The sequence below is a fragment of the Saccostrea echinata genome, unplaced genomic scaffold (genome assembly GCF_033153115.1).
Source record: "Saccostrea echinata isolate AGI-Se365-2 ecotype Australia unplaced genomic scaffold, CSIRO_AGI_Sech_v1 ptg000022l, whole genome shotgun sequence".
NCBI classification, from domain to species: domain Eukaryota; kingdom Metazoa; phylum Mollusca; class Bivalvia; order Ostreida; family Ostreidae; genus Saccostrea; species Saccostrea echinata.
In genome coordinates, this window is record NW_026889771.1 from 18,047,820 (window position 1) to 18,075,564 (window position 27,745).

The 27,745-nt window shown below is 32.8% G+C and overlaps 1 protein-coding gene across 4 annotated transcripts in view; it reads left to right on the plus strand.

The window, feature by feature from the left end:
• LOC133190567 (multidrug resistance-associated protein 1-like) overlaps nt 1-27,745 on the plus strand; it is a 962,792-nt gene that overhangs the window by 217,965 nt on the left and 717,082 nt on the right. For 3 of the 4 annotated variants that reach the window (XM_061326266.1, XM_061326267.1, XM_061326269.1), the window contains exons 11-12: nt 16,823-16,888; nt 25,367-25,504. In XM_061326266.1, coding sequence (XP_061182250.1) covers nt 16,823-16,888; nt 25,367-25,504 — 204 coding nt within the window. The remainder of the gene's footprint in view (nt 1-16,822; nt 16,889-25,366; nt 25,505-27,745) is intronic. The other variant, XM_061326268.1, reaches the window with a different exon arrangement.

Consider the following 27,745-nt stretch of genomic DNA (forward strand, 5'->3'; position numbering starts at 1 on the left):
AATGTTAAAGAACAGAAAATTCAAAGGACAATGAACAGAGATGTCGACATGCATGGAAGGAGTAGAAGATATCATCAGGGCAAAGAACTCTGCAACAATTACAACAGTGATAAGGGCTGCTTGAGAACAGAATGCAAGTTCCAGCATGTCTGTGTTATCTGCTTCCAGCCACATAGTGCTATGAAATGTAAAAGGAAGAAAATAGAAAATTCACCTCATGGCAGTGGAAAGAACAATGCAGAATTACAGCCTTCAAAATGACTAGAATTTAAAGCTTCAACACTAATAAATATTCATCGGTTGGGCAGTGAATTACAAGAACATCCTGATAAAACTTTTGTACATTATTTGATGGATAGTCTAACCAACGGTTTTGACATTCTGATACAGCAAGAGGAAATCTGTAGCAGTAAAGAATGTAGGAATTTGAAATCAGCTCGTGAAGATCCCCAGACAGTTGATACAGTCCCTGAAACGTTCTACTTTCCCATTTTTCCGTTCGCTCACCGTTCGTTCACCGTTCGTTCAGCGTGCGTTCACCGTTCGTTCAGCGTGCGTTCACCGTTCGCTCTCCGTTCACAGTTTTGCGTTCACCGTTCACCGTGCGCTCGCGTTCACCGTTCACAAAGCGTTCAGCGTTCGCTCTTCGTTCCGTTCACTTTGCGTTCACCTTGCGTTCAGCGTTCACCTATCGTTCAGTTGTCATTGCCATTCGGAACTCCCAAGTGAAAGGACTTATCTTTTTGTAGGTAAGGAGTTACAGATTTTTTAATTTAATACTAACATATCGTGTTTGAAGAATCCTTATTTCATGGGGGAAAATATCTAAGATATATATTTTTATTATTCTAACGTAGCTATTAGGTTATTTATTAAATTACTCTGGAAAAAAAATGTTGTTATAAGCACATCCTGTACCTATGTAGAACGATGCTGAAATATTAAATTTAACTAAGGCCAATGTGCAAATACTTCAAGCACTGCAACATTTTGATGTTTTGTTAAAGACGACAAATCGTTAATGGAGATATAATTATCCAAGTCAAATAATTACGCAGCAAAATTACGAAAATATTTATTTCTAAAGCGTTTTTTTATTCAATTACTACAGAAAATATGATAGAACTAGTTCTGAGAGTTATACATAGTACTGCGGATATCCTGTTAATTTATTATCCTTGGAGCGAATTAAATTGATAGTGTGTTTAAAGGAAATATTTATTTAAAATGTAATGCACTACAGAATATTCGCTACTATAATACATGTATGTAAGGTCTATAGTTATAGAGAAAAAAACTTTCTTCACCGTAACTTTATCTGTTTGCTATTCGATATGATTAATACCCCCCCTTTTTTTTCCCCTAAATCGGTTTCTTAGTCAGTACTGTATTTCCAGAAAATTTTAATTAACCTGTTAAAAAAAAGTTAAGATCTTTTTTAGAACAAAAATTTCAGTCTCAAAACAAACATGCATCTAAAAAAGTCACATAACAATAGTAGTTCAAAATGTACACGTGTCGGCGGTGGTATTTGAAATTGGCAGAGAGTATCTTTCAAATTCAAGTGTTAATGCCCAATATATTTTATTCACTAATTATTCAAATGTTGGTATCAAATCTAGAAATGATAAAAATAAATGTTATAACTTGTTGGAAATACTCGCACTTCGTCTTCGATGTGACGAAACTTTCACACCTGCACAGTGTCGAATGATTTTGATTGACAGGACAAGCACGTGGACTTCGTGTGAACTTGAAGCAGGAAAATAAAAACGAGTAATACTGTCAAACAGATGGATATGATTTGTTGATAAAAAAAAGTTACTTTCACTGTCTAATATATTTAGAAAAATATATCAGAGTTATTGTTTGATATAGGTGCAAACATTTAGTGAAGCCTGAAAGGAAGGGGGGGGCTAAAACGGAATCTCTCTCTCTCTCTCTCTCTCTCTCTCTCTCTCTCATTTGTCTGTTTGATAAAAATTATAACAGCATATTACTTAAATATCAAGTTCTGAAAATTGAATTTATTACAAATAATATGAATATGTATCTTTGTATTATCTTGTCTGAGTATAATCACGGCCATCTACAGATACATGTAGAAGTCTGCTCAATAAATCATCATGAAAAATAGAAATGACACATAATATATTATTGTATTAAAAATTTAAATACGAGCGTATAAATGCAAAACGTCCACTGACCTTTGTAATTAATTTTTTTTATTACTTTACATGAAATCGCCTTGACACGGAGATACATATATGAATTGATGTTACAATCGCTTTAATTCATTCTATAAGTCAGAAGTTTTCTCTGATTTGTTATCAAATAAGAATAAACATTTTTATTTTCCAACTAAAAAAATATCTTTTATACTTCAGCGTTCGGCAACAATTGCAATGTTTTAATGCGTTAAAAATCGTGTGATTAAAAACGTAATGTGCATGAATCGTCTTTCTTAGGACAATTTTGGAGAATTTATTTTATTTACTTATTTATTCATTCATTTATTGGTTTACTTATTTTTTTTTTTAGCACCTGACGTTATAATACAATAAAATAGCTTCAATGCAAGGAAAAGATCAGAGGCATTCCGAATATATCGTTCATCTTGCGTTCACCGTTCACTTTGCGTTCGCGTTTGCGCTCCGTTCGCGTTCTGCGTTCGCTCACCGTTCACCGTTCACACATCGTTCACCAAGTTGCGTTCAGCGTTCACACATCGTTCACTCACCGTTCGCTCTGCGTTCGTTCAGCGTTCGTTCACCGTTCGTTCAGCGTTCGCTCACCGTTCAAGTGGGAAAGTAGAACGTTTCAGGGACTGTAGTCTCATAAGGGCTGTAGTGGAGAAAGGTTTCGTCATAGGCCCTTGTACATCCTCTCCATTCATGTTACATAGAATTAGTCCTGTGGGAATAGCAGTTGGAAAATATTCAGGAAAGAAAAGGCTTATTTTAGATTTATCTTCACCCCATAATGACCCAAATCATGAAAGTATCAACAGTTTAATTGACAAAGAGAAATGCTCACTTTCGTATGTTAAAATTGATGATGCTATTCGACACATTCAAGAATATGGAAAAGGGTCAATTTTGTGTAAAACAGACATTCAAGACGCTTTCAAGCAAATTCCTGTATTACCTGAACAGTGGCGTTTTCTGGGTTTTAAATGGAACAAGAACTATTATTTTTGTGTAAGATTACCATTTGGATCTCGATCTAGCCCCAAGATATTTGATAATCTTTCTCAAGCAGTGTGTAGGATTGCACAGCACAACTATGGTATCCATACAATTTTGCATTTGCTGGATGATTTTCTTACAATTGACAGGCCCCAAGGAGATGGAGAAAGAACTATGCTGATATTAAAAATGATTTTTAAAAAGCTGGGAATTCCTATATCAGAGAAAAAGACCGAAGGTCCGTTGACTCGTCTTACTTATCTCGGTGTTATTCTGGATACAGAGAAAATGCAAGCCATTTTACCAGAAGAGAAAGTACAGCGCATTGCCAACTTTATTCATGATCTTTTAAGGAAAAAGTCATGCACAAAATTAGAACTTTTACAATTGTTGGGACATTTTAATTTTGCCACCAGAGTCATACTACCAGGCCGGGCATTTGTAAGCTATCTAATAAGTCTATCCACTACAGTGAAGGAATTACACTATTATGTGCACTTAAATCAAGAGTGCATAAATGACTTGAAAATGTGGCTTACTTTTCTATCCGACTGGAATGGAGTTTCACTTTTTTATGAGCGTTATCTTACGTCCAATGCAGACCTCCATCTTTACACTGATGCGGCTTCGAATTCAGGTTTTGGAGGATTCTACGATGGAAAATGGTTCAGTGAACCTTGGCCACCTGACCTAATGGAATCAACAAATGCAAAAATGTCCATAGCATTTATGGAACTGTATCCAATAGTCGTTGCAGCCATTCTTTGGGGACATAGTTGGAAAGGGAAACGAATTCAGTTCATGTGTGATAATGAAGCAGTAGTTAAAATCATACAAAAGGGACGTTCCAAAGAAACTTATATTATGAAACTTATGCGTAGTTTAGTTATGTGTTCTGTGCAAAATAATTTTGTAATATATAGCAAACATGTTCCAGGCAGTTTCAATGAAATAGCTGACGCTCTTTCTCGTTTTCAGTTTCAACGATTTCGCAAACTAGCTCCAAATGCAGACACGAATCCAACCAAGTGTCCCCAGTTACACCAAGTTTTATGGGACTTCAAACCGTAGTGAGTGAACTTTGGGACAGAGCTATCGGCGACAAGACCAGACGTCAATACCAGATTGGTTTCCAGAGTTTCCTAAGATTTGTATCGTTGATGAACTTGAACTCAATTAATGGCTTGCCGATTGTTAGTGAGAAAGTGTTTATACAATATGTTAGTTATTGTTATTCTGAGCTGCAACTAAGTTATTCTACTATCAAACTTTATTTAAGTGGTATACGATACATGTACCTACGAATAGGTGGTTTTAACCCCCTAGAAAGCTATGGGAAACCATTACAAGGTCTACAAACCATTTTGTCAGGCATAAAGAAATCACAATGTAATAGAGACAAAAGAATTCGCTTGCCTATTACCATAGATATTTTAACAAAAATGTGTATGTTACTTGATCAAGGAATTTTTGATGTTTTCACAGATAGTATGCTTAAATCTGTTTGTACTTTAGCTTTCTTTGGTTTTTTAAGATGTGGGGAATTTACCATTGAGGAAAAATTTGTTGCCACAAATAATATATGTATTGACGATTTAACACTTTTTGAAGATCATTTGGTTTTGAATCTTAAAAGATCTAAGACAGACCCTTTTAGGAAGGGCGTTTCCATTCCAATTTTTGCAAATCAAACTATTACATGTCCAGTGAAAGCCATGACCAAATATTTAAAAATGAGAAGCATCAGGGCTTTACATGAAGAACCATTATTTTTGCAAAGTGACAATAGTGCATTATCTCGTAGTGTTTTTATTCAGAAGGTAAAAATTTTGTTAGATAAACTTGGATTAGACAGTAAAAAGTACAATGGCCACTCTTTTAGAATAGGGGCAGCAACCACAGGGTCAAAAGTTAGATTGGAAGATCATTTATTGAAGACCCTTGGTCGCAGGTCATCCGACTGTTACACAACATATATACAAACCCCAATTGAGATTATTAGAGATGCTCAGATAGCTATGTCTAAGGATTAAAGACTTAAATTTGATTTGTGTGGTATATGAAATATATATAGATAATTTCAAGAAGGAAATGTAAATATATTTCTTTTATTTGTATGTTTTTGTACATTGGCATCGTACATGTAAGCTTACTTTAATTGTACTTGGCAGATGGAGTGAAGTATGTTTCTGTGTAAATATCCAAGCCACTTACATGTTACAGAAGTAAAAATACGTTTATGCACAGCAATGGTTTAAGTTCTACAATACCTACATGATACAACACATACAAGCAAAGTACTGTGTACTTGTGGACAATATTTACATCAATGCACATTTACAGCAAGTACTTGCGTACTCATTTATACATAGATGTGCTTACGCACATAAAAACAGGGACTTACGTACCACGTATACCTTGCTGTGCTTACGCACAATTACTCCAAGTACTTACGTACTTTCATATATATACCTATGTGCTTATGCACACTTACATCTAGTACTTATGTACTACTTACGCACAGAAACAGGTACTTACGTGCCAACATATACTTACCTGTGCTTACATACAATACATAAAGTACTTACGTACTACTTACACACAGAAACAGGTACTTACGTACCACTATATAATTACCTGTGCTTACGCACAACTACTTCAAGTACTTACGTACTTTCATTACATATACCCTTATGTGCTTACGCCCAAATTACAAGTACTTATGTACTACTTATCCACAGTAACAGGTACTTGCATGCCATCATATACTTACTTGTGCTTACACACATTACATCAAAGTACTTGCATACTTTCTTATATACCCATATTATATACATTGTTCTCTTGCGATTGAGTCGTTATTGTTAGTAATGCATACTGAAGCAACAGTTTTAGGAGAGAGGATTAATTATCATCTTGGGGACAACAGCTGACACTGTTTTTGGACTATTCATAAAAAAATATAGTAACATTTTTATTTCTTATCCCCAAGATTTAAGGGGATTTTAGTTTGCATATGTATTAAGTAGTTGCTTATGTATTAAGTAGCAAATTTGTGTCTTTGCAGTGTATCTATAATGGTTGTCAGTTGTTGATCCCAAGAGCCAACATTTAGATTGTTTAGTAATAAAATATCTACCGAATTACAGAATTTGTTTTCTTTGGTATAAATTAAAGTTTATAAGTATTATAAACTGAGTTTATACCAGGGAAACAAATAAACTCATTCACTTCCTTAATGAGGCCCCTTGGTGGAAGATTTCCCCTGCGGGGGCCCCATAGATGGCCAATATTACGGAGGGAAAATACCAAGCCTCTTTCTTAAGCCGACGCCATAGCTGGCAGCATCTCGATTCCATTAGTTTTACAACAGCTATCCACCACCATCCCCGCCCCTCTCCTAGAACTGTTGCCATGGGGTTAACAATTTGTTTATGATTATTATTTTAGAAAATTAAAGTAGTCCGTCATAGTAACATGGACTATTCATAAAAAAAATATAGTAACATTTTTATTTCTTATCCCCAAGATTTAAGGGGATTTTAGTTTGCATATGTATTAAGTAGTTGCTTATGTATTAAGTAGCAAATTTGTGTCTTTGCAGTGTATCTATAATGGTTGTCAGTTGTTGATCCCAAGAGCCAACATTTAGATTGTTTAGTAATAAAATATCTACCGAATTACAGAATTTGTTTTCTTTGGTATAAATACATAGTTGTCAGTGAGTATGTGACCCCCCGGTGAAATACTTATTATCGTCTATGTACAAACTTTTTTCACTAGATTCTAAATTACGCACTGAAAAAAAAAATCATATTTGTAATTCATAATCTGTAATTCATAATCTTTCACAGCCTTTAATGTTTTTCCAATTATAGTTTGATATTAAATAGTCGTTTTATTACTAACAAATAAACTCAGTTATTGATTTGAAAAAAAAAATGATTCAATTGCGTATGATTTCTGTAAACGGATTGATTTTCTTTTCCCTTTTTAATTATTGATTGATTTATACATTTTTTATTTAGTAAAAAAAAAAATAATTTCATTTAATAAAATTAGGTTCTGTTTATAATTTGCAAAGGTAATATGTAAACTGCATCTAACAGGAACATTGCGCAGAAAAAAAGGGGAGGGGGGGTTAGATTACCGAGATCTTACTGTTGTATCTTCAAATCTGTACATGACTAAATATAACGGGCACTTGTTTCAGTAAGTATACCATTGGGGGAAAAATATTATAGAAACAAGTGCCTGTTCTAAGAAAAAAAAGGGATATCCATATCTCCAGCGGGACCCGATACATGTAATTCATTAAATGCACTTTATTAAAATGGTAAATATATCGTTTCATTACAGAGTTAAACTTTATTTAATCATGAAAATTTTATATGGTAGAGAAGCCGGGGGATAAGTATTGTAATTATTCAGTGCTCTTTTGAGGCATTGGTTTATCAAATAAAAACAATATTATACCCACCACCTTTTAAAATCCTTCATTTCAAACCGCGTCTAGACCGAAAAAAAAAATCAATAATTTATGCAATCAATAATCAGGACTCTTAACAATACATTCAATATATATGTATACATGTCCAGTGTCCTAAAAACTAAAAAAAATATGCTCTAGAACTGTGTGATTAATAAAACAACTAATATACATGTATGATTATTCGGGATTTATTTTATTTATGAATTCACTGGCAAATTAATTCACTGTTTACAGACAATGGGATAAATTTAAGAAATAAAATCCACGGGTATTCAATACTAATAAAACCGTTTAATTTCACAAATTAAAAATCAATCGTTATTGTCGGTTGTCATCTTATCTTTGATTGACAAGAGATACTTGCAGAACAAGTTTTCAGTCCTGGCACGCGGAAGCCGTGATCGCTGTTGTAAATGACCTTGATCACAGTCATAAGAAAAATGTTGAAAGTGCATCGGGCGCACCCCAAAAAAAGCAATAGATTATTTTAAAAAAGAAAATCATCAATAAAAGACTTGTTAACAACAAAAACTCAGTATTTTCATTTGATCAACCCCTCCCTCCCGGAAATATTTAACCCTGTATTTGTCGATGCCTGTGAATTATATAATTCATTTATATGACTATTATTAATCAACCAATTTTATGCATAAAAAGACTATAAATGACTCATCGTTCCAAAATAATTTGTATCACAATCTTGTAATATAAGAAAATTATGTTTGTTTATAAAGAAAATCAATTAACTGTGCTCCCCAGTCTAGAATTCGAATACTTCACATTTATAGCAACACACTAAATTTTGCATTTTATTTTTCACGCCTGCCATATTTATCTATTATTTTGTATTAATCACAGATATGTTCTTGTAATCCCACATCCCATAATTGTAGAATGGTGAAGAGATTCAAATAAATGAATGAAAAGGCCAAGACCGGATTTCTAATGAATTTTCTTTTAAAAAATGTTCAGTATTGCTCCCTTTAAAAAATGTATTGAATCAAATACCTTAAAATGTATGTGTATACAATTAATTACTTTTAACACATTTTCTGTCCATCTTTATTGAAATAAAAAAAGAAAGAAAATCAAACAAATATGTAATATATTACCAAGTAATTTTATTTTGTTGTTTCCGTATTTTTTCAGTCTTAAAATACTTCGGGTATGATATATCTGAATAATATTAGTTACAAACAACACAGAATGACATGTTGATCCATCAATAGCCATCTTTAAAATAAAAAGACTTCCGAATGAATCCTACACGTTTCTCACACGATTCTTGCACGAAAGTCGCACGTTTCTCACATGGTTCTTACACGAAAGTCGCACGTTTCTCGCACGCTCGCTACACGGTTTGCACGAAACGCTTTGGAGTTTACACGAAACGCTGCACGGTTTACACGAAACGCTACAGGGTTTGCACGATACGCTGCACGGTTTACACGAAACGCTACATGGTTTGCACGAAACGAAAAGCGCACGAAAGTCACACGCTTTTTTGGGGTAGTAGCACGTTTCAGGGTCTGTATGACATCTGCCTCAGTTTTCCCCACTAGATATACAGATTGAAATGTTCCATAAACTTTGAAGTTTACAAATGAAAATTTCAACAAAATGACAAAATATCTGATGCTTCCTTCTTCATTTAGTGGTCTCATGGTAGTTTCCAGTCTCATGATCTTTGCCAGTCTTCAAGGTTCTTACTAGAAGCTATAACAATACATTATGCAGGCTTTATTAAAGAGTATAATTCCAAAAAATACACCATGTCAAAACATCAATGTAAATTTAACATTAACTGATACTTAATATCTGTTTATATAGTCTTCCACTAACTAAAGTTTAACATGCAAAACCGGGAAATATTTAACTGTGTATGTATGTTTGATCTTCATGGACTTGACTGTATGCCAAAAAGTATTTTACACATATTCAATTCGTTTCTTCTGTTTAAAAAAAAATAATAAATATTGAAATATACAACATAACATCTGCACTAAATATAGCAATATTTGTGTTCTAATGTCTCATCGTATTAAGTATTACAAAGAACCACTAGCCACTTACCCCACTGGCCAGGATATCTATACTTCTTCCAACATTCCCTTGACTGTAGGCCTCTGGCTAGACCAAGCTTTTTGGGAAAGAGAACATGCTTTAAGGCCAAAGTTTTTTTTTCGTTTGGTTTACGATTCCGCCGACCCTAATTTTCACAAATCATGAAAATAAAAATAATGTCTTTTTCCGACATATTTTTCCGGATTTTTCTCAGCTGAACTGGTGGGTTTTAAATTTTAGAATGCATCTTAGTCAAATAAGCGCTTATAAATATATGAGACCTTTACAAACATTTGGGTGACCGTAAATAAACACATGTGCTAACCAAAATGGCGGCTCTGTCATGTAACAAAAAAAAAGAAGGTAATTCCTCACTAAAAGCAATGACACACACTTAAAGAACTTTTCTGCATGTAAAAGTGAATAAAATCTTGGATAAATGATCCCTTTCTCCAACTGCAATGTCTCAATTGGCTAAATTCATACCGTAATATTGGAGAGTGTATGCCCAACCCTGATCGACCTAGCAGACACGGATACACCTATAGATAATAAGGATTTATCAGTGCCTTCTCAGGGTTCGGTCCATTCCCAATTGAAAATGAGTTCAGTTTTTCCAATTTGGCAGTATTTTTTCTCAATTGGTGAACAATGCTTTATTTTTAATTATCTTGGAAAAACACTAAGTAAAATTGTCAGATTGTCTGTAATTTTAACTCATTTAGCAAAGCTACAGTCATAACACATGTTTAAAAACACTGTAAAAACATCGCCAACTTTTAATCCGAATTTCCTCTGTTTTTCTAAAAATGATGATATTGTGTAATTATAAAGATTTATTAAGTTATTTCCACCTACTCATTTGATCTGCGAGTTAATGGTAAGGACTTTAGGCATTATTTCAGATAGAAAAATATATTTTCAATGCATTAATACATATTAAAAGAGGACTTTTAGAAAATGTGTACTTAGTATAATTTTTTGCAGGAGGTTTATAATCTCCAGAAACAGATACTATAATGATCTAAATTGAAATCTCATACACACATGTACATGTACTACCCTAAGTTGTATAAATGCTTTATACTCATTGAAGTCCATTTTACTTTTATTAGTCTATTATTCATAATTGATTTTGTACGAATAAGATGGATCGTATTTAATTGTTATTAATGGTTGCCCAAATTAGAGTTCGTGCTGAAATGTTAACTGAATTACCCCTGAGTACATGATTTAAGCAACATTTTAAAAATTTTTTGCAATTTCATCAAACAGCCGATAATTTTTTCCCAATTCCCCAAAAATGGTGTTTTCCAAAATAGGCTGATAAATCCATGGATAATAGTTAGGCCAATTTAGTGTTGAGAGATACATCTTAGTTGAAGCAACGTTGACTGGTATTTCACTGGATAAATTCAAATGTGTATAAAACATCTGTTAGTTTATAGAAGTAAATTCAATATACAAATCTTTGCAAATTTCATACTCAATTGAGATTAAAGCCCTTTGAATTACTAATAAATAATGAGCATTGCCTACTGTGCAGGTACATAACAAACATTTAAAGAAGGACTTGATTGAGAAATTATTAGGCTTTTTTGCCGCAGGTTGAACATTAAATTTGATAGCTGCATGATCAAATTATTATAACCTTTATTTCAACGTCAATTAATTTTAATATTGTTAAACACTTAAATTGTATTTTTCTTCAATCTAAATTTAACTTGCTTTGGATCCTTATTTTTAGTTTGTGGGTATACCAAGGTTTATAACACATCACATATCACTGAAGAGCACAAAATGTTGAACATCATGAACCAAGCACTGATTGACAAACAAAAATCAGAACTATATGTAAAAGTTACAAAATGAATTAAAATTAAATAAAAAGAATTATGTGATCTAGACAATAAAACTTACAAGTACTATTGACGTGTATTATTTTTATTAAAATAAACATTGCTGTTATTTTAAAATGACATTTTTGAATCCTAAATTATTTTTATTTTTATTTTTCGACCACCCAATGCATTTTTTGGAGACAGAAAATCGTAAACCAAAAAAAGTAAAAACTTTGGCCTAAGTGAAGAATAAGTGTCCATGATGGGCATCCGTTGCACATTGCGTTACATTTTCACTATATATCTAAACATTGCCACTCCTTGAACTCCTATATTGCGCTTCTCGGTGAATTCTCGCGAGAAGATGCTTACAAGATGGTGTAAAGTGATTTCGTACCATACCATGAAAATGCGGTTTGTTATTTTATTCTTGAAAATGATAATTTGTGATGAATAAGAACTTATTTTTTTTCTACAAAAAGAAAGTATATTTTTAGCGAACATTTTATGACAAATTAATCTTCAAAGCTTAGTTAACAGGTAGTGTGTCCTTCATACACTGTGTGCTAATTGATCAAAGATCACTTTTTTTGTACCACTTCTTGGATCGCGCGAGAGAATACTGCAGACACGGTGTAGGGGTATTTTGTATACTATTAAGAAATAGCCCGACATTTACCGAGAGTCTTGTAAAAAGAAACATATTTTTTTTTATCAGTGACAAAACGAACTGCATTTTAGTAAAATAAAATATAAATCACCATGCTCAACCGATTTTACTAATAAAAAGTGTTAAGGCACAAAAAATTTTCCAATTACGATGATGATACATTTATGTCAAGAACAATTTGTATGGAAACCGTCCAACACACATGGCGGATCGTGGAATAGAACATTGTTGTCACATTGTGCAGTAAACAACGACTTTTTCACATCTGCAAGCCTGTCACAATATTTGTAAGTATTGTATTGCTTAGTGATGAATGAACATCAATATGTCTGACCGTTAGGGCAAGCGCAGTTTTATTGTTTTTAATAATTATTCTACAACGCTAAACCTCTGAAATGTTGTTATGATCTCTGTTTATGACGATAAAATTTTCAGTAAATTCTTTTAGTTTTACTGTGTATTTTAGGTTCATCTTTAAAAAAAAAAAAGCGATATTCAGTATTAAAAACAAAATGGGAAATAACATTATTCTCAAATTCTCCATACAACAAGATTCCTAGCCTCTCAGATTATTCCGACAAAATCTGATATACACAAGCCGTTTTAAGTCAGAAAGTGACGAAAGTATGATGTCACATACAAAGTCATGTTTTCTGAGTATGCAGACGATATAGTTTTTAGATGTGGAAATTGCATTTATAATATTAATTTAAATTTTATTTAGTGTACTCTTGTTTCAATGACTCATGTTTAGTTTTCTTTTGTACAGATATCTCTGGCTGCTATGGGTGATGACAACAGTGAAATCATACAGATTCGGATGAAGATAATAAAGATAGTGATGTCAAAGACAGTTTGATGGACCAAATGACACTGATAAAGAGGAAGATACAAAGAATGATACTTCTAGCCAGGCATGTGACTATGAAGATGATAGTTTACTGTTTAGTAACCACCTCAAATCAGTGATTTGTTTTTCTGACATCCATTCAACATTTGAAACTAGCTATTCCTGGTTTTAGAAATTGTTCATACATAGAGCATGCTCATGCGTATCAAACCAACTGAGAGATATAAACCCCGTATGCAGGTGATGAAGGTATAGGAGAGCAATTTCTTATGTCATAATTTGAGCAAGATATGTTAGCTGAAATGTAATGTGAAATGAAAACTGGAAATGACAGATGAAGAAAATTTACTGCTCCATCCTTCTGTATCCCTAATGGTCTTCTGAATTTAAAGCCATTGGAAAACCAACTTAAAGAGGAACACCTTATCTTTGGTGATACAATTTTGGGGGAAAAATATTACTTCTGCAGGGAAACAAAAGTCATATTATTACTTGTATTGCAAGATGGCCAATTTGTATGACCAGTGCTTTTGAAGAAAACTATGCTTGCACTCAGTGTCCCATGAACAAAGCATCCTAAAGATAAAGAGTACAATTTAATTCTAATGGATAAAGATCACTTCAGAAATGTTAGAACTTGTGTGATTTGAAAATGGTATAATATTGTTTGTCTGTAAACTTGTTTTTCTGTAATACCTATTCATAACTCTTCCCTGACAGCTACAGTATTTCAGAAAATATTCGATAGAAAAAAAATTGTACTAGGGTCAGTGTCTTTCTATGTATCAAGTATATGTGAGAATTGAAAATTTATTCATTTTATGATTTTCTGGATATTATTCATTAAAAGCAATATAAATTCCTGTCATTATGTTATAACATTTTTTAGCATGTGCATGTTTAAATTTTAATTTGTTTTGTTTACGAAAGTCCTGACATTAAGTCAAAAGTCTTAGGAAATTGGAATATCATAAAAATAAGTAACTCCTGGCTTTACAATGAAATGTCCTGGCAAGATTTGGATTTGAAATGTTTAACAAAGAAGTCCTGGGAGATCCCAGGAAGTCCTGAATTCAAATCCCAGGATTATTAATCTTAGGATTTCCTAAAATCAGATTGTGAGGAAATCCTAGGAATTCTTGGGACATCTTAGGAATTCCTGAGAAGTATTTCAAAGTCAGGAATGATTTCAGCAAGGGAAATGGCCATAGCATTAGCTCTTTGAGCCTTTGGCTCAGAAGAGCTAATCACATCTCATCTCATCAAAAAATCAGACAGAATACCCACTCGTTGCTCACAACAAGATCTCATCTAGTTATAAATATTATTACATATATATTTGATTTACTATGACCAATGATGGAACCTAGTATAAATATAACAGCCTCACTCTGCATCAATTGTACGTTATTAACATCGATATCAAGTAAATGACATCGATAAAGTATCATTTTCCATATTCAACTTTTCCAAAATTCATATCGAGTGCAGATGACAACCAACACCATTTCTAACTCTTCTGAGCCAAGGCTCAAAGACTAATGCTATGGCCATTTGTGCAGTGTGCGTAAACTTTTTAGAATATGGGCCATAACTCAAGAACCCCTTGGCCAATTATTGTCGAATTTGTCACAGGGTATCCTTGGCCCAAGGGCTCCCATTTGTAAGTTGATGTATCTTGGGTCCTCAAAAAACGTCAACTGAAAAGTAGGTCACTGTGACCTACTTTTGAAATTTTATGGCTATATTTAAATATTTAGAGTACTATTTGGCTTAGAATCATCAAAATTTGTCAGTTGATGTATCTTGGGTCCACAGAGTAGGTCAACTGAAAAATAGGTCACCGTGACCTACTTTTGAAAATTTATGGCTTTAATTAAATATTTCAGGTACTAATTGGCTTAGAATCATCAAACTTTGTCAGTCTGTGCATTTTGAGTCCATGGAGTACAACAAGTAAAAAGTAGGTCACCTTGACCTACTTTTGAAATTTGTCAGTTGATGTATCTTGGGTCCTCAGAGTAGGTTGACTGAAAAGTAGGTCACCATGACCTTTTCAATTTATATGGCGATAATTAAATATTTCGGGTACTAATTGGCTTAGAATCATCAAAATTTGTCAGTTGATTCATCTTGGGTCCTCGGAGTACAACAATTGAAAAGGAGGTTACTGTGACCTACTTATTTTGGGTACTAATTGGCTTAGAGTCATTGAACTTTGTTAGTTGATGCATCTTGGGTCCTCAGAGTATTACAACTGAAAAGTAGGTCACCGTGACCCACTTTTGAAAATTTATGGCTTTAATTAAATATTTTGAGTACTAATTGGATTAGAATCATCAAACTTTGTCAGTTGATGCATCTTGGGTCCTCAGAGTATGACAACAGAAAAGTAGGTCACTGTGACCTACTTTTGAAATTTTATGGATGTATTTTATATTTTTCAGGTACTATTTCGCTTAGAATCATCGAAATTTGACAGTTTATGCATCTTGTGTCCTCGGAGTACGTCTACTGAAAAGTAGGTCACAGTGACTTACTTTTCAATTTATATGACTATATTGAAATATTTGAGGTACTAATTAGCTTAGAATCATCAAACTTTGTCAGTTGATGCATCTTGGGTCCTCGGAGTAAGTTGTCTGAAATGTAGGTCACTGTGACATACTTTTGAAATTTTATTGCTTTATTTAAATATTTTTAGGTACTAATTGGCTTAGAATCACCAAACTTTGTCAGTTGATGCATCTTTGGTCTGCAGAGTTAATTGACTGAAAAAGAGGTCACTATTTTTGAAGTTTTATGGCTTTATTTAAATATATCAGGTACTAATTGCCTTAGAATTATCAAACTTTGTCAGTTGATGCATCTTGGGTCATCAGAGTATATCGTCTGAAAAGTAGGTCACTGTGACCTACTTTTGAAATTTTATGCTTATAATTTTAAAAATATTTTAGGTATTAATTGGCTTAGAATTATCAAACTTAATTGCATCTTGGGTCCTCAGAGAATGACAAGTGATAAGTAGGTCACCATGATCTACTCTCAGGTACTAATTGGCTTAGAATCATCTTGGGTTCTCGGAATGTTTCATTTAAAATGTAGGTCATGTTGACCTACCTTTGGAAATTCAAGGCTTTATCTAAATATACAGGATACTTAAAGGCTTCAAATAGAAGTGAGAGGTTGTACAGTTTATAAGAAGAGTGATTCAAGGCCCTTGGGCCTCTTGTAATTGTGTGAATGAGAGATTTACCAATGAACTTACATGTGGAATATAAAAGTGGTTGTTGCATGTGAAAGGGTCTAAGTTCAGGAAAGATTACTTATTTTACACTATAATATAACAACTGTTAGCAAACAATCCATGTTTACTGCATATTAGTGATGTCATAATGAAAAATTACATCATTTTTGTTGCTGTAGAATTTTGTTCGCACATTACTTACTTCAATGCTCAACATCAATAAACAAAAGAAAGAATATTAAAATATCATGAATTTTGAGGCCAATTACTGCTAATACTATATCTTTTTACTTTCTGTGAACCTTACATCAATAAAATGTTGAATTTTTTATTTCAAATCGGCATTTTTAATTGTTTCGATTCAAAAATACTTGCAAAAAAGCCAAAATTGGACCACCACAAAAAAAAACATTATATGGTACATGCATAACTAAAAACAACTTAATTTTCTTAATTTGTGTAAAATTTAGGTAAAACAAATGACCTTGAAAGATGGAAGGATAAAAATGATGAATGAAGTGTTGAATGGAATCAAGGTAAGTTTTAGTTTCTTGTCAGTGAATCCAGGAATGATTCCATCTGTCTGTCATTTGATTAGCACATTTTCCCAAAGAGCTAAATCCACGAAGTGCCAAATTTGGCCCAGTCATCAAAATAAATGAAACTTTCTCACATATTACTCTAAGATTTGTATGTTGTGAAACAATTTATTTTTTAACAATATCTTTTCTGGTTTTCTTTTTACATTCATTTAAATTTGGTATTGTTTTCCTTATTAATACTATCACGTCATTTTGTTGTCGTTACATACTTTAACGTCGTGACGTTTACATTTTATTTAAGAAAGTAACACATGTACATTAATGGAATACAAATAACCAATATAAGCTCTTCTTTAAAATTTTGGGAAAATTTTACTGTGAATTTTCCAAGAAGTTCTGAAAACTTTTGGTTTATTTTTTAATTAAAGCTATTTGTATTCTAAAGAAATGCCAAATATTTGTTATATATACAACGGTTGTCTGGTATAATCGAAGATACATGAAACACGTTTTAAATGAAAATAAGAGACGTTATTAAAGCTGAAAACAAACACAAAGTGTTAATCCATCATATTTGCGTAAAACTGAATTAATGTGTACAGTAGTAAAATATATACTACAGTAGCCATGGATAAGGATTTTATCATTCATAAATGTGTTATTGTATGGTCATACGATGAACAAACAACAAATAGATGTTTTATCAGAGGATACACAAGTACTCTTTAATAACAAAAACATGAAATTAAAATAAAAAGTTGCATTAAAAATGAATACATTTGAAATTACCATCTATTATATTGTCATTTTTAGGATATTGCTGCACTTCCATAATTTATGGCATTTCCCAGACATTTGAAATGAAATTAGTTCATACATGTAATACATGAAAAATAGTGACGTTTGATGGCAATCCTGAGCACCACAGATTGTCAGGAAAGAAGCCAGACTTTTAAACAAGAGTAATACAAAGTAATCAAATCGGCCGCAAAAAAAATTATGCATTTTAATTTTTTTTTTACAAGAAAGAGTCCAACAAAAACACAAGATTTCCAAAGTATTTGAATTTCAAAATGGAACCTGAAGTCAAAAAAACAACACCTGTTATTATTACAGGTATTACGTATTTTTTATATTTACTGAAAATTTCAGCAAAATTGATAGGTACGCGAACTCTTGTGGAAAAATATATCCTTTTGTCAATTACAGCATACATGTATGTATACTAGCAATTTTTTTTAAATAGACTGGTTTTTATTTGTGAATTTTGGCCCTATAATTCACATTCGCAACAATAAAAATGTATCACTTTCATATTTTACACACTTTCTTGTTGGGGAGTACCTATTATAAACCCTTTTAATAAAATCATAAAGTAATGATTATCTGGTGAGAAGTGAAAATTAAATTGAAACATAACAACAACTAACACTTTCATATAGTTCAAAACCAGTTTTAACATTTTACTCATAATTTTCATATATTTAAAATAACGTTTTGTTTCTCCATGTGCAATTTCTAACACAACTACAAATAGATAGGCGATAATGAGTAATGAGTAATTATAATATCGTATATATTGCATATGAGATTTTTAATTTGGACATTTCAGGTCGTAACTCTTTGTAATTAAACAAAAATATACGAAAAACAGCTACTGGCAGTAGTAAATAGCTAACATTACAGACCATCAAAAAAAAAATAAAGACCACATGTCGAGCGACATATTACCATACCCCCCCCCTCAAAAAAAATATCAGAGTTCAAACGCCCGATCTATGAAGTTATACTCTGTATAAACATCCATTCAAGAAAGCAAATATGACAGACAGGCAAAATTAGCAGTTACATGCATATTATCTGTTGGTAATAATTATAATACATTAAGGATACATGGCTGTAGAAACGGGGGGGGGGGGGGGGGGGGGGGGGCATGGTCAATAATTTTGCCGATATATAGATTACAATATAAAACAAAGCTACTATATGCTTGTGCCCCGTCAATAAAAATGTCTGATGACCTTTTTTGTTTTTTTGTTTTGTTTTGTTTTTTGCTTATAATGGAAATTTTGGTCGTTGATAGTGCCCCCAACTGAAAATGTATGGCTGTGCCAACCTCCCCCAACTGAAATTGCTACCTATGGGCCTTGGATATATAATGAATTTATGCAATGACTGAGTCACGAAAAATCAATCGTTTTTAAATTAAATTTTTATCAAGGTGATTAAAAAAAATGAAAACTGCTATTGAATTAATTTTTTTTATACAGTATATATACAGAGTCTAATATTATTGTCATTGTCATTTATTTACTTTACTACTTTCTTGTTTAAATGACAGTAGTAATTGGTCGATCGAACTGTCCCACGAATTTAATGAGTGAGGGTGGGAATCCCGAACACCCCCCCCCCCCCCCCCCAATAACCTCAGTCTTTTTTTTTTTGTAAATGTAATAGGTTTTTTTGTTTCTTATTTTATGTCAAAGCTCTCTAATCCCCCATTATGAAACATGCTAGCTAATCTTGGTTGCTCTCTCTCCCTTGGGCCTGTTACATTTAAGAGGAGTAACTCAAAATAGAAAGAGGTAGCAAGTAGCCTCCCTTTGACTTTTTCATGTGTTGGCTAGGTCACAGCATGCAGGCGATACTGAAATTACTTAAAACCATAAAGAGTTATCACTGCCTTGGTAGTAAGTTATTCCTTTATCCAATGTAGCTATAGGGCATTTGTCTTACAGAGGCCTATCACAAAAAATACACGCGATCTGACTGTTTATCAATCTTTTAATAAAAATTTGTTTATTTGATTTGTCAACTCGAATTTTCTAGGTTCAATATTTCGTAACATAATTTATGTTAAGAGGTCTTGGATCAGAAAAGGTTTTTTCACTAGGCCTAATAAATATTAATTAATCTTTTGTCTTAAAATGCCAATGACGATTTCTGAAACACATGTTTGTGGGTATGAGTTATAATTATAATAGTTATAATATACTGAAACGCAAAAGAAACGCAACTAGCAGTAATCTACAAATATTTGAACCTTTTAACTAATGATTTTCAAAACTGATTACAGTTAAGTTAAACTCGATTTAAAAGCATCAAAGATTTGATAACAATGTTAAATGATTACCTTTTAACTTTAGAAAGTAACATTTGACTGTTAAAACACCCCCCTTCTTGGCCATTCAATTATAGCGTGGAAGACTGCCATGCACAGCAATTGCAGCTTGATTTCCATGATGCAGTAAGTTCATCAATCTCGGGATCTGAGCGAAAAAAATATTCTTTGCCATTTTTAAATGTCTGTTTTTCAGATGATGAAGTTGAATTTTCTCTAACTTAGCGCAGTGTAGTAACACTTGGAATTCCAGTCCACGGACTATCATTCATGATAATGATACGTATGAGCCTGTTGAGGCGTGTTGTCGGGCATTTTTGCATCTGCAATTCTCCATCACCTTTATTTTCAGATTTTCCAGCTAGAGCATTTGAAATGCATACTTATGTCATTTTCAGGAAGCCTTGGCATCTCTTCCGGAAACGAAAGGAGAATTTATTTTGCGAAATATTGCTGCATTATTTATGATAAACAGATACAAACCCTTAAAACCCATATTTTTGTCAAATTTTTTGTTAAACTTGCAATTTTTTATTTCTGTTCAGCGGGCTCAAACTTAACTTCCAGTTATGGCATGAAAATCATTCAACCGTTAAATTATCGATACTTACAATGTTGAAGATATATCCATACTTTTTAGATACAAAATTATATCCTTTATATGATTTTCCCCTCTAAAATAGGATGTTGCATTTCTTTTGCGTTTCAGTATATATACTAGACTCTATTCCGTAATATTGACCATTTGTATGCTGTCGATCGATGCAGACATACTGATACACAATTTATGTTTTGTAAGGTGGCAAAACAATCATTATAAATTTAATACGTCTTGGTAGTTGCAACTGTTTATCTGTAATCTGTTTAATCTTCTTGGCTATTCCGACTCGGTCACTCAGGAGAAAATAAAGATGTAGCCTACATGTTACTCGGGTGATCTCCCTTTGACTACATAGTGACCATGGTGACGAGGAGCTGGGTATATTGGAAAACAAATTCAAAGCATAAATAAATAGGCTGTCGTAGGAAAAGAGTACACATTATTTTTTAAAATCATTTCAGCACAATGATGAGTTAAATATAGATCAGCTACTTGAAGGAAAAGTCTTGGGTCAGGACTAATGCACGTAGTACACAAATTGTCGACATTATTGCATCTGCATGCGGTCATGCGTAGCGAGAGTTTTTCTTACTTTTTGCACCACAACACAATATTACTTATAATAAAAAGAACATCTAGATTTTGAAACTTTTTAATATTAAAAAAAGCAATATAGAATCTTTTTCTTTTCTATTACATGTAATGTAGGATAATCTCCGTTACTTCCACTGTGTGAGTCGGTGCTAAGAGATTTGAATCGAACAAAAAGTATTAATTTCAATGTGGCCACACCCCTCGAACAAAATAAAAATATACTTTATTTATTCAAATTTTAATTCTTTTTTCAATGATATCAATTTTATTTTGTTCGAAGGGTGTGGCCACAGCAAAAAATTGAACCAAAGACAAAAAAAATTCTTTATTTGATAAAAAGTAGAAAAGTGCATGTGTTTAGACATTTTCTGTAAAATTATGACATCATCAAATAAAAAAAAATTGGCATAAACTATTTCAGTTTGATACCCAATGATAATATTTCTATTGTTAATTTTCTTCTTCCCCTCAGTTTTATTTTCCTGAAAAAATAGGCCGATTTAGCCCCTTCGTGGATTTAGCTCTTTTTGGGAATTTAAGATATTTCAAAATTGAGATATAGAACACAGTTATAATGTGTCAGCCTTTCTGTCAGAGTAATGCAATTTATTGACTGAAAGTTAACAGAAATTTTAAGGTGAAATATTCCTCTGCTCAAAATTTCATCAATTTTTCTTTAAAATTCCCAACATTGATTTTCATCAACAACAACAGCATTATATTCAAATGGAAAATATTTTGGAGTATGAAGTGTTGCTTACTTTTATAGAAATGAGTATTATGTCTAATCATGATATGAAGAAAATTTGAGAGAGTGAATAGAAAGATAAATAGTTTATTATCTCAGCATAAAATCAAGTATATGAGGTATATGAAAATAATATTTAGTGTCATACATATTTAATTCATATAGAAAACATAATGAAGGGTTGCTTTGTAAATCAGAATATCACATTGTTTTCTGTGCTTGTAAAAAAATATGCATACATCTACAAGAGTTATTGTTCCATCTACAAGAGTTATCTTTCTTTAAAATATTTTTTTAAAGGAAAAAATTTATTAATTATTATTATTATTATTACTATTATTAATTATGAAAATTCTGCATATGATGCATGATAAATTACTCTAGCATTTTAAAAATTGTTTATAGAGAAATAGAAATTTTGTTTGTTCTTCAGAATTTTCATTTCTGTTTACATTTTTTATTCAGTAACGAAATAGAATATCTCTTGGTCATTTATTAAATTTGAAAATCGTTAAATGTTTTAAAAACACTCCAAAACCTCATCGTAGCTGTAAATATTATTTTGTTAGGGACAGATTCGTAATTAATTTCTTTCTTTTAAAATTAATATGTTTGAATATTTAGACACTGTATATGTCAATTTCAAATGTTATAATGAATGGACCAACATCTTCTCTTGTATTGTTGTTGTAAACTGGCGACACAAAGGGAAGTAATTCGAATTGCACGTCGTGCATGCATAATGAAAGTACAAAGGAGGTCATGAATAAATCTCCACGTTTTTCTACAGACATGCTACATGCAACCATCACTATCACTCCTTCTTTTGCGAGTTACCTCGCCTAACTTAATTGAGCCATTAATGATTTTTTTTATCACGTTTGTTAAAATCTAAACTGTCGATACAGGATAGATCATTAAAGGGACAATAATTACCCAACGCAAGACTTCTCTAATGACCAGCGGGCACAGATAAAAACAAGAGGCCCAGGGGCCACATCGCTCACCTGAGCACTGTGGTTAGGAAAAAAGCAAAAATCAGTTTAGTATTGCAATGCTTATTTGCATAAGTGGTCCTGACCTACCCCTAAAAGGAGGGGGGTATGATTTGAACAAAATTGAATCTACACTAACTAAGGATGCTTACATGTTTTTTTTTGACTAACTGTGACTTTTTTCCTACAAGTTTAAACTTTCATTGTGGCCCTTACCTACTCCTGAGGGTTATGATTTGATCAAACTTGAATCTACACCACCTGAGAATGCTTCCATATAAATATGACCAATCATAGCTTTGTTGTTCTTAAGAAGATTTTTTGAAATTTTTCTTATGTACTCCTATGTAAAACTTTGATCACCCACTGTGACCCCACCCTACCAATCAAGGCTTTGCTGTTCTTGAGAAGAAGGTTTTTAAAGATGCTCCCTATGTATTCCTATGTAAAACATTGATTGCCCACTGTTGCCCCACCCTACCCCGGGGGTCATGATTTGAACAAACTTAAATCTACACTACCTGAGGATGCTTCCATATAAATATGACCAATCAAGTATTGCAATGCTTAAATACATAAGTGGTCCCGACCTACCTCTAAAAGGAGGGGGGGGGGGGGGGTATGATTTGAACAAAATTGAACCTACACTAACTAAGGATGCTTACATATTTTGTTTTGACTAACTGTGACTTTTTTCCTACAAGTTTAAACTTTCATTGTGGCCCTTACTACCCCTGAGGGTCATGATTTGATCAAACTTGAATCTACACTATCTGAGGATGCTTCCATATAAATCATATAAACCACCAATCATGGCTGTGCTGTTCTAGAGAAGAGGATTTTTTAAGATTTCTCCTATATATTCCTATGTAAAACTTTGATTGTCCATTGTGGCCCCACCCTACCCCCCGGATCGAGTCATGATTTGATCAAACTTGAATCGACACCACCTGAGAATGCTTCCATATAAATATGATCAATCATAGCTTTGTTGTTCTTGAGAAGATTTTTTGAAATTTTTCTTATATACTCCTATGTAAAACTTTGATCACCCACTGTGACCCCACCCTACCCCCAGGGGTCATAATTTGAACAAACTTGAATCTACACTACCTGAGGATGCTTCCATATAAATATGACTAATCATGGCTTTGTTGTTCTTGAGAAGAAGGTTTTTAAAGATTTCCCCTATGTATTCCTATGTAAAACTTTGATCGCCCACTGTGGCCCCACCCTACCCCTGGGGTCATGATTTGAACAAACTTGAATCTACACTACCTGAGGATGCTTCCATATAAATATGACCAATCAAGGCTTTGCTGTTTTTGAGAAGAAGATTTTTAAAGATTTTCCCTATATATTTCTATGTAAAACTTTGATCGCCCACTGTGGCCCTACCCTACCCCTGGGGGTCATGATTTGAACAAACTTGAGAGTCTACGTTACCTGAGGATGCTTTCACATAACTTTCATATTTTCTAAAACTGTGGTTCTTGAGAAGAAGATTTTTGAAAGAAGCCATAAATTTTTCATGAATTTGCAATTATCTCCCCTTGGAAGAAGGTGTGGCCCTTCATTTGAACTAACTTGAATTCTCTTCACCCAAGGATACTCTGTGTCAAGTTTGGTTGAAATTGGCCTAGTAGTTCTGGAGAAGAATGAAAATGTGAAAAGTTTACAACGATAACCATGCCAACGACAACGACGACAGACAATGGACAAAATCAGAAAAGCTAATAAGTGGCCGGATTAGAGGAGATAATTTGTACTAATTATGAGTAGTTAGTTCTTTAAAAAGCGGTCGGTTTACAGAATAGGCAAGATCTGGATTGAACAACATTTATTAAACATAAATTATGAAGAAAATTCAAGGGACTAAAATATTACGTCGGACTGAACAACATGCCGGAGTGCACAACATCTGGATTCAACAAGTTTTACTGTATATCAATTTTTACAGTTTAAAGAACTGAGTGCAAATAGGTCAACTATTATAAGTAACTATCAAAAATACTGAGAAAAGAAAATAGAAATGAATGTTTGTAACATTAAATCTTAAAGAGTTTTACTTACAGGAAATTCTGTAAGTGTGTTATATTGTGTGTATTTGTCTTTGTATTCTAATTAGTGTCTTTGGCAGAGAGTCACTTCCACTAAAGCAATAGTACATCACCAAATGCCATATATACTCACAAAAAATTTTCTTAGGTAGAAATTATTTTACAATTTCTTGACAAGAAATGAAAAAAAGGAATCTGTACTTAACCCACTGGGGCTCTTGGCCAGTTTTCTGTATCACAGAATGTATATTTATCAACCTTTTATTTTCCTTTACTTAAAATCAGTCAAATTGAATTTGACATAAATTCTATTTTATTAATGAGATGGACCATTTATTTTTATCACTCACTAGGTTTTAAAACTATATGCCTGGGAGTTATCTTTTGAAGAAAAAATCCTAGGATTGAGAAGAAGAGAGCTGAAAGTTCTTAAAACCATGGCATTTCTGAATGCTTGTGTTTCATTCACTTGGACAACAGCACCATTTTTGGTTTGTTAAGTTTGATGTTATTTTAGTTAATTTCTAAATAAAGAGACAATAATGATAAAAATTTACACTCTTTTGAAAATGATGTGCCATACGTTTTTCATTTTATGCATTGACTTTGATTTTAGATATTTTCATTAGGTCACCTGAGTCACTCAGATGACCTATTGCTATCTGTTTTAGGTCACCTGACTCACTCACTCAGGTCTAATCTATTGCTATCTGTTTTTGTCCATCGCTGTGCAATGTGTATTATGCATTAACATTTGAACTTTTTTAGCTTCTTTTTAGCTTCTTTTCTGGAACCACTGAACCAATTTTAACCAATTTTAGCATATGGCATCTATAGGTGAAGGGGTACAAAAATTATTTATTCATGGTCCCCATTCCTGGGGCCTGGAAGTTGTGGCTAAAACCATCAAAATTAGTGCAATCTTTAAAAATATTCTTCTTTATTCCTGGACACCTAGCATTCAAACTCAGTGAAACAGCCTTAAAATTTAATTTCATTTTAAAATTCAAAAAAAAAAAAAATTAGCTAACAGAATCAAAATGACTATACTGTTCATTAAAAAAGAAATAATAAATGCCCCAAGCAATGATCGAATCAAAACGTATTGATTACGCACCGTCATGGATAGATAACATACCACTGTGCTATCATCCCTACATACAGAATTTGAGTTTTAAAACAACAATGAAGCAACTTATTTTCTGGGAAAAGTTAACTTTTAATGGTCTCTGGGTCTTCTCTCCATTTTTTACAAATGTTTGCTCATTTCTTTGAATTAAAATACACACAAATTCTATTCTAACACCGTGGAACGATGACCCAGAAGTAGCTAATTTATATAAAAACGTGTGAAAATGTAACATTTTGTACCAAATGACTCATCTAGCCATATTTCAAAGCACATTTTAGCAAATCAAGACATAATACTAGTATTGGGAAAATATTCCCCTTTCCTATATCATAAGAACCCAGATATTCAATAGAATGATAATATATCAACTGTTGCATCAATGATATTTTCACTGTATAACTGTGCCCAGATTCCTGTTGAATCCACATCAAAAGCACTCTCATTCTTTAAGAGAATTTTGGAGAGTTGTAAGTAAAATGAACAATAAATCACAAAATTTCGTAGTGGTCTTGAGTTGCGTAAGTTTAACAAAATACAATTTTTCCATATCTCAAGACTTAAATATATTTGAAACGATTCTTCTTTTTCTTTTCATGAGACAATTTAAAAGGATACATAATTAAAAAAAAAACATTTTTCTATTTAATTCACTACAGTCTATAATTTTGAAAAGAAATACATAACTGGTGTTAGGTATAGTAGCCAATTATGTTTTTCAAGGTATTTTTTTTAATTCAAATTTAAACTTACAGTCTGTAGAAAAAATATTGATAAACATGAAGATGGCTTGTGTTGAATGTTAATTTACAATTCTTGCACTGATTACATATGTTTGAGTTACCAGTAGCTTGCAGTGTTCAGTTACTAGTAGTCCTATGTATAATGAATATATGCGGTTAATTAATAGAACATTTTCAATGATGATAATATTAAACAGATCTGTCATATCATATGAGCTTGAATAATTATAAAATACCAGTAGCAGATCAAAATTTGGTCAGCCCATGCATGCAGTCACGCACCAAAGAGAAGGCAATTAAGTAAAATAAAGAGGTCTCAGCTTAAAATTGCCTATCCATTTTTTTTATTGTGTAAATTACATTTTAATATCTTTTTAAAATTAATTACTTCCCTTGAAACTATAAAAAATAAAATCAATAAATTAAGGTATTAAAGTTTTTAGGTCACCTGAGTCACTCAGGTGACCTATTGCTATCCGTTCTCGTCCGTCGTCGTGCGGTGTGCGTTAACATTTGAACATTTTTAGCTTCTTCTCTGAAACCGCTCAACCAATTTCAACCAAATTTGGCATATAGCATCTATGGGTGAAGGGGAACAAAAATTGTGAATTTCATGGTCCCTTCCTCCCTGGGGCCTGAGGGGTGGGGCTAAAACCACCAAAATTAATGCAATCTTTAAAAATCTTCTTCTTTACTCCTGGACATCAAGCAGTCAAACTGTTGGCATGATTGTAATAAGCATTGAGCCCTCTACCAAAATTGTGAAATTCATGGCCCGAGAGTCAGGGGTTCTAGTGCTAGGGTGGGGCTATATAGATCATATAGTAAAAGTGCATTATTTCTTTGAAAATCTTCTCTGC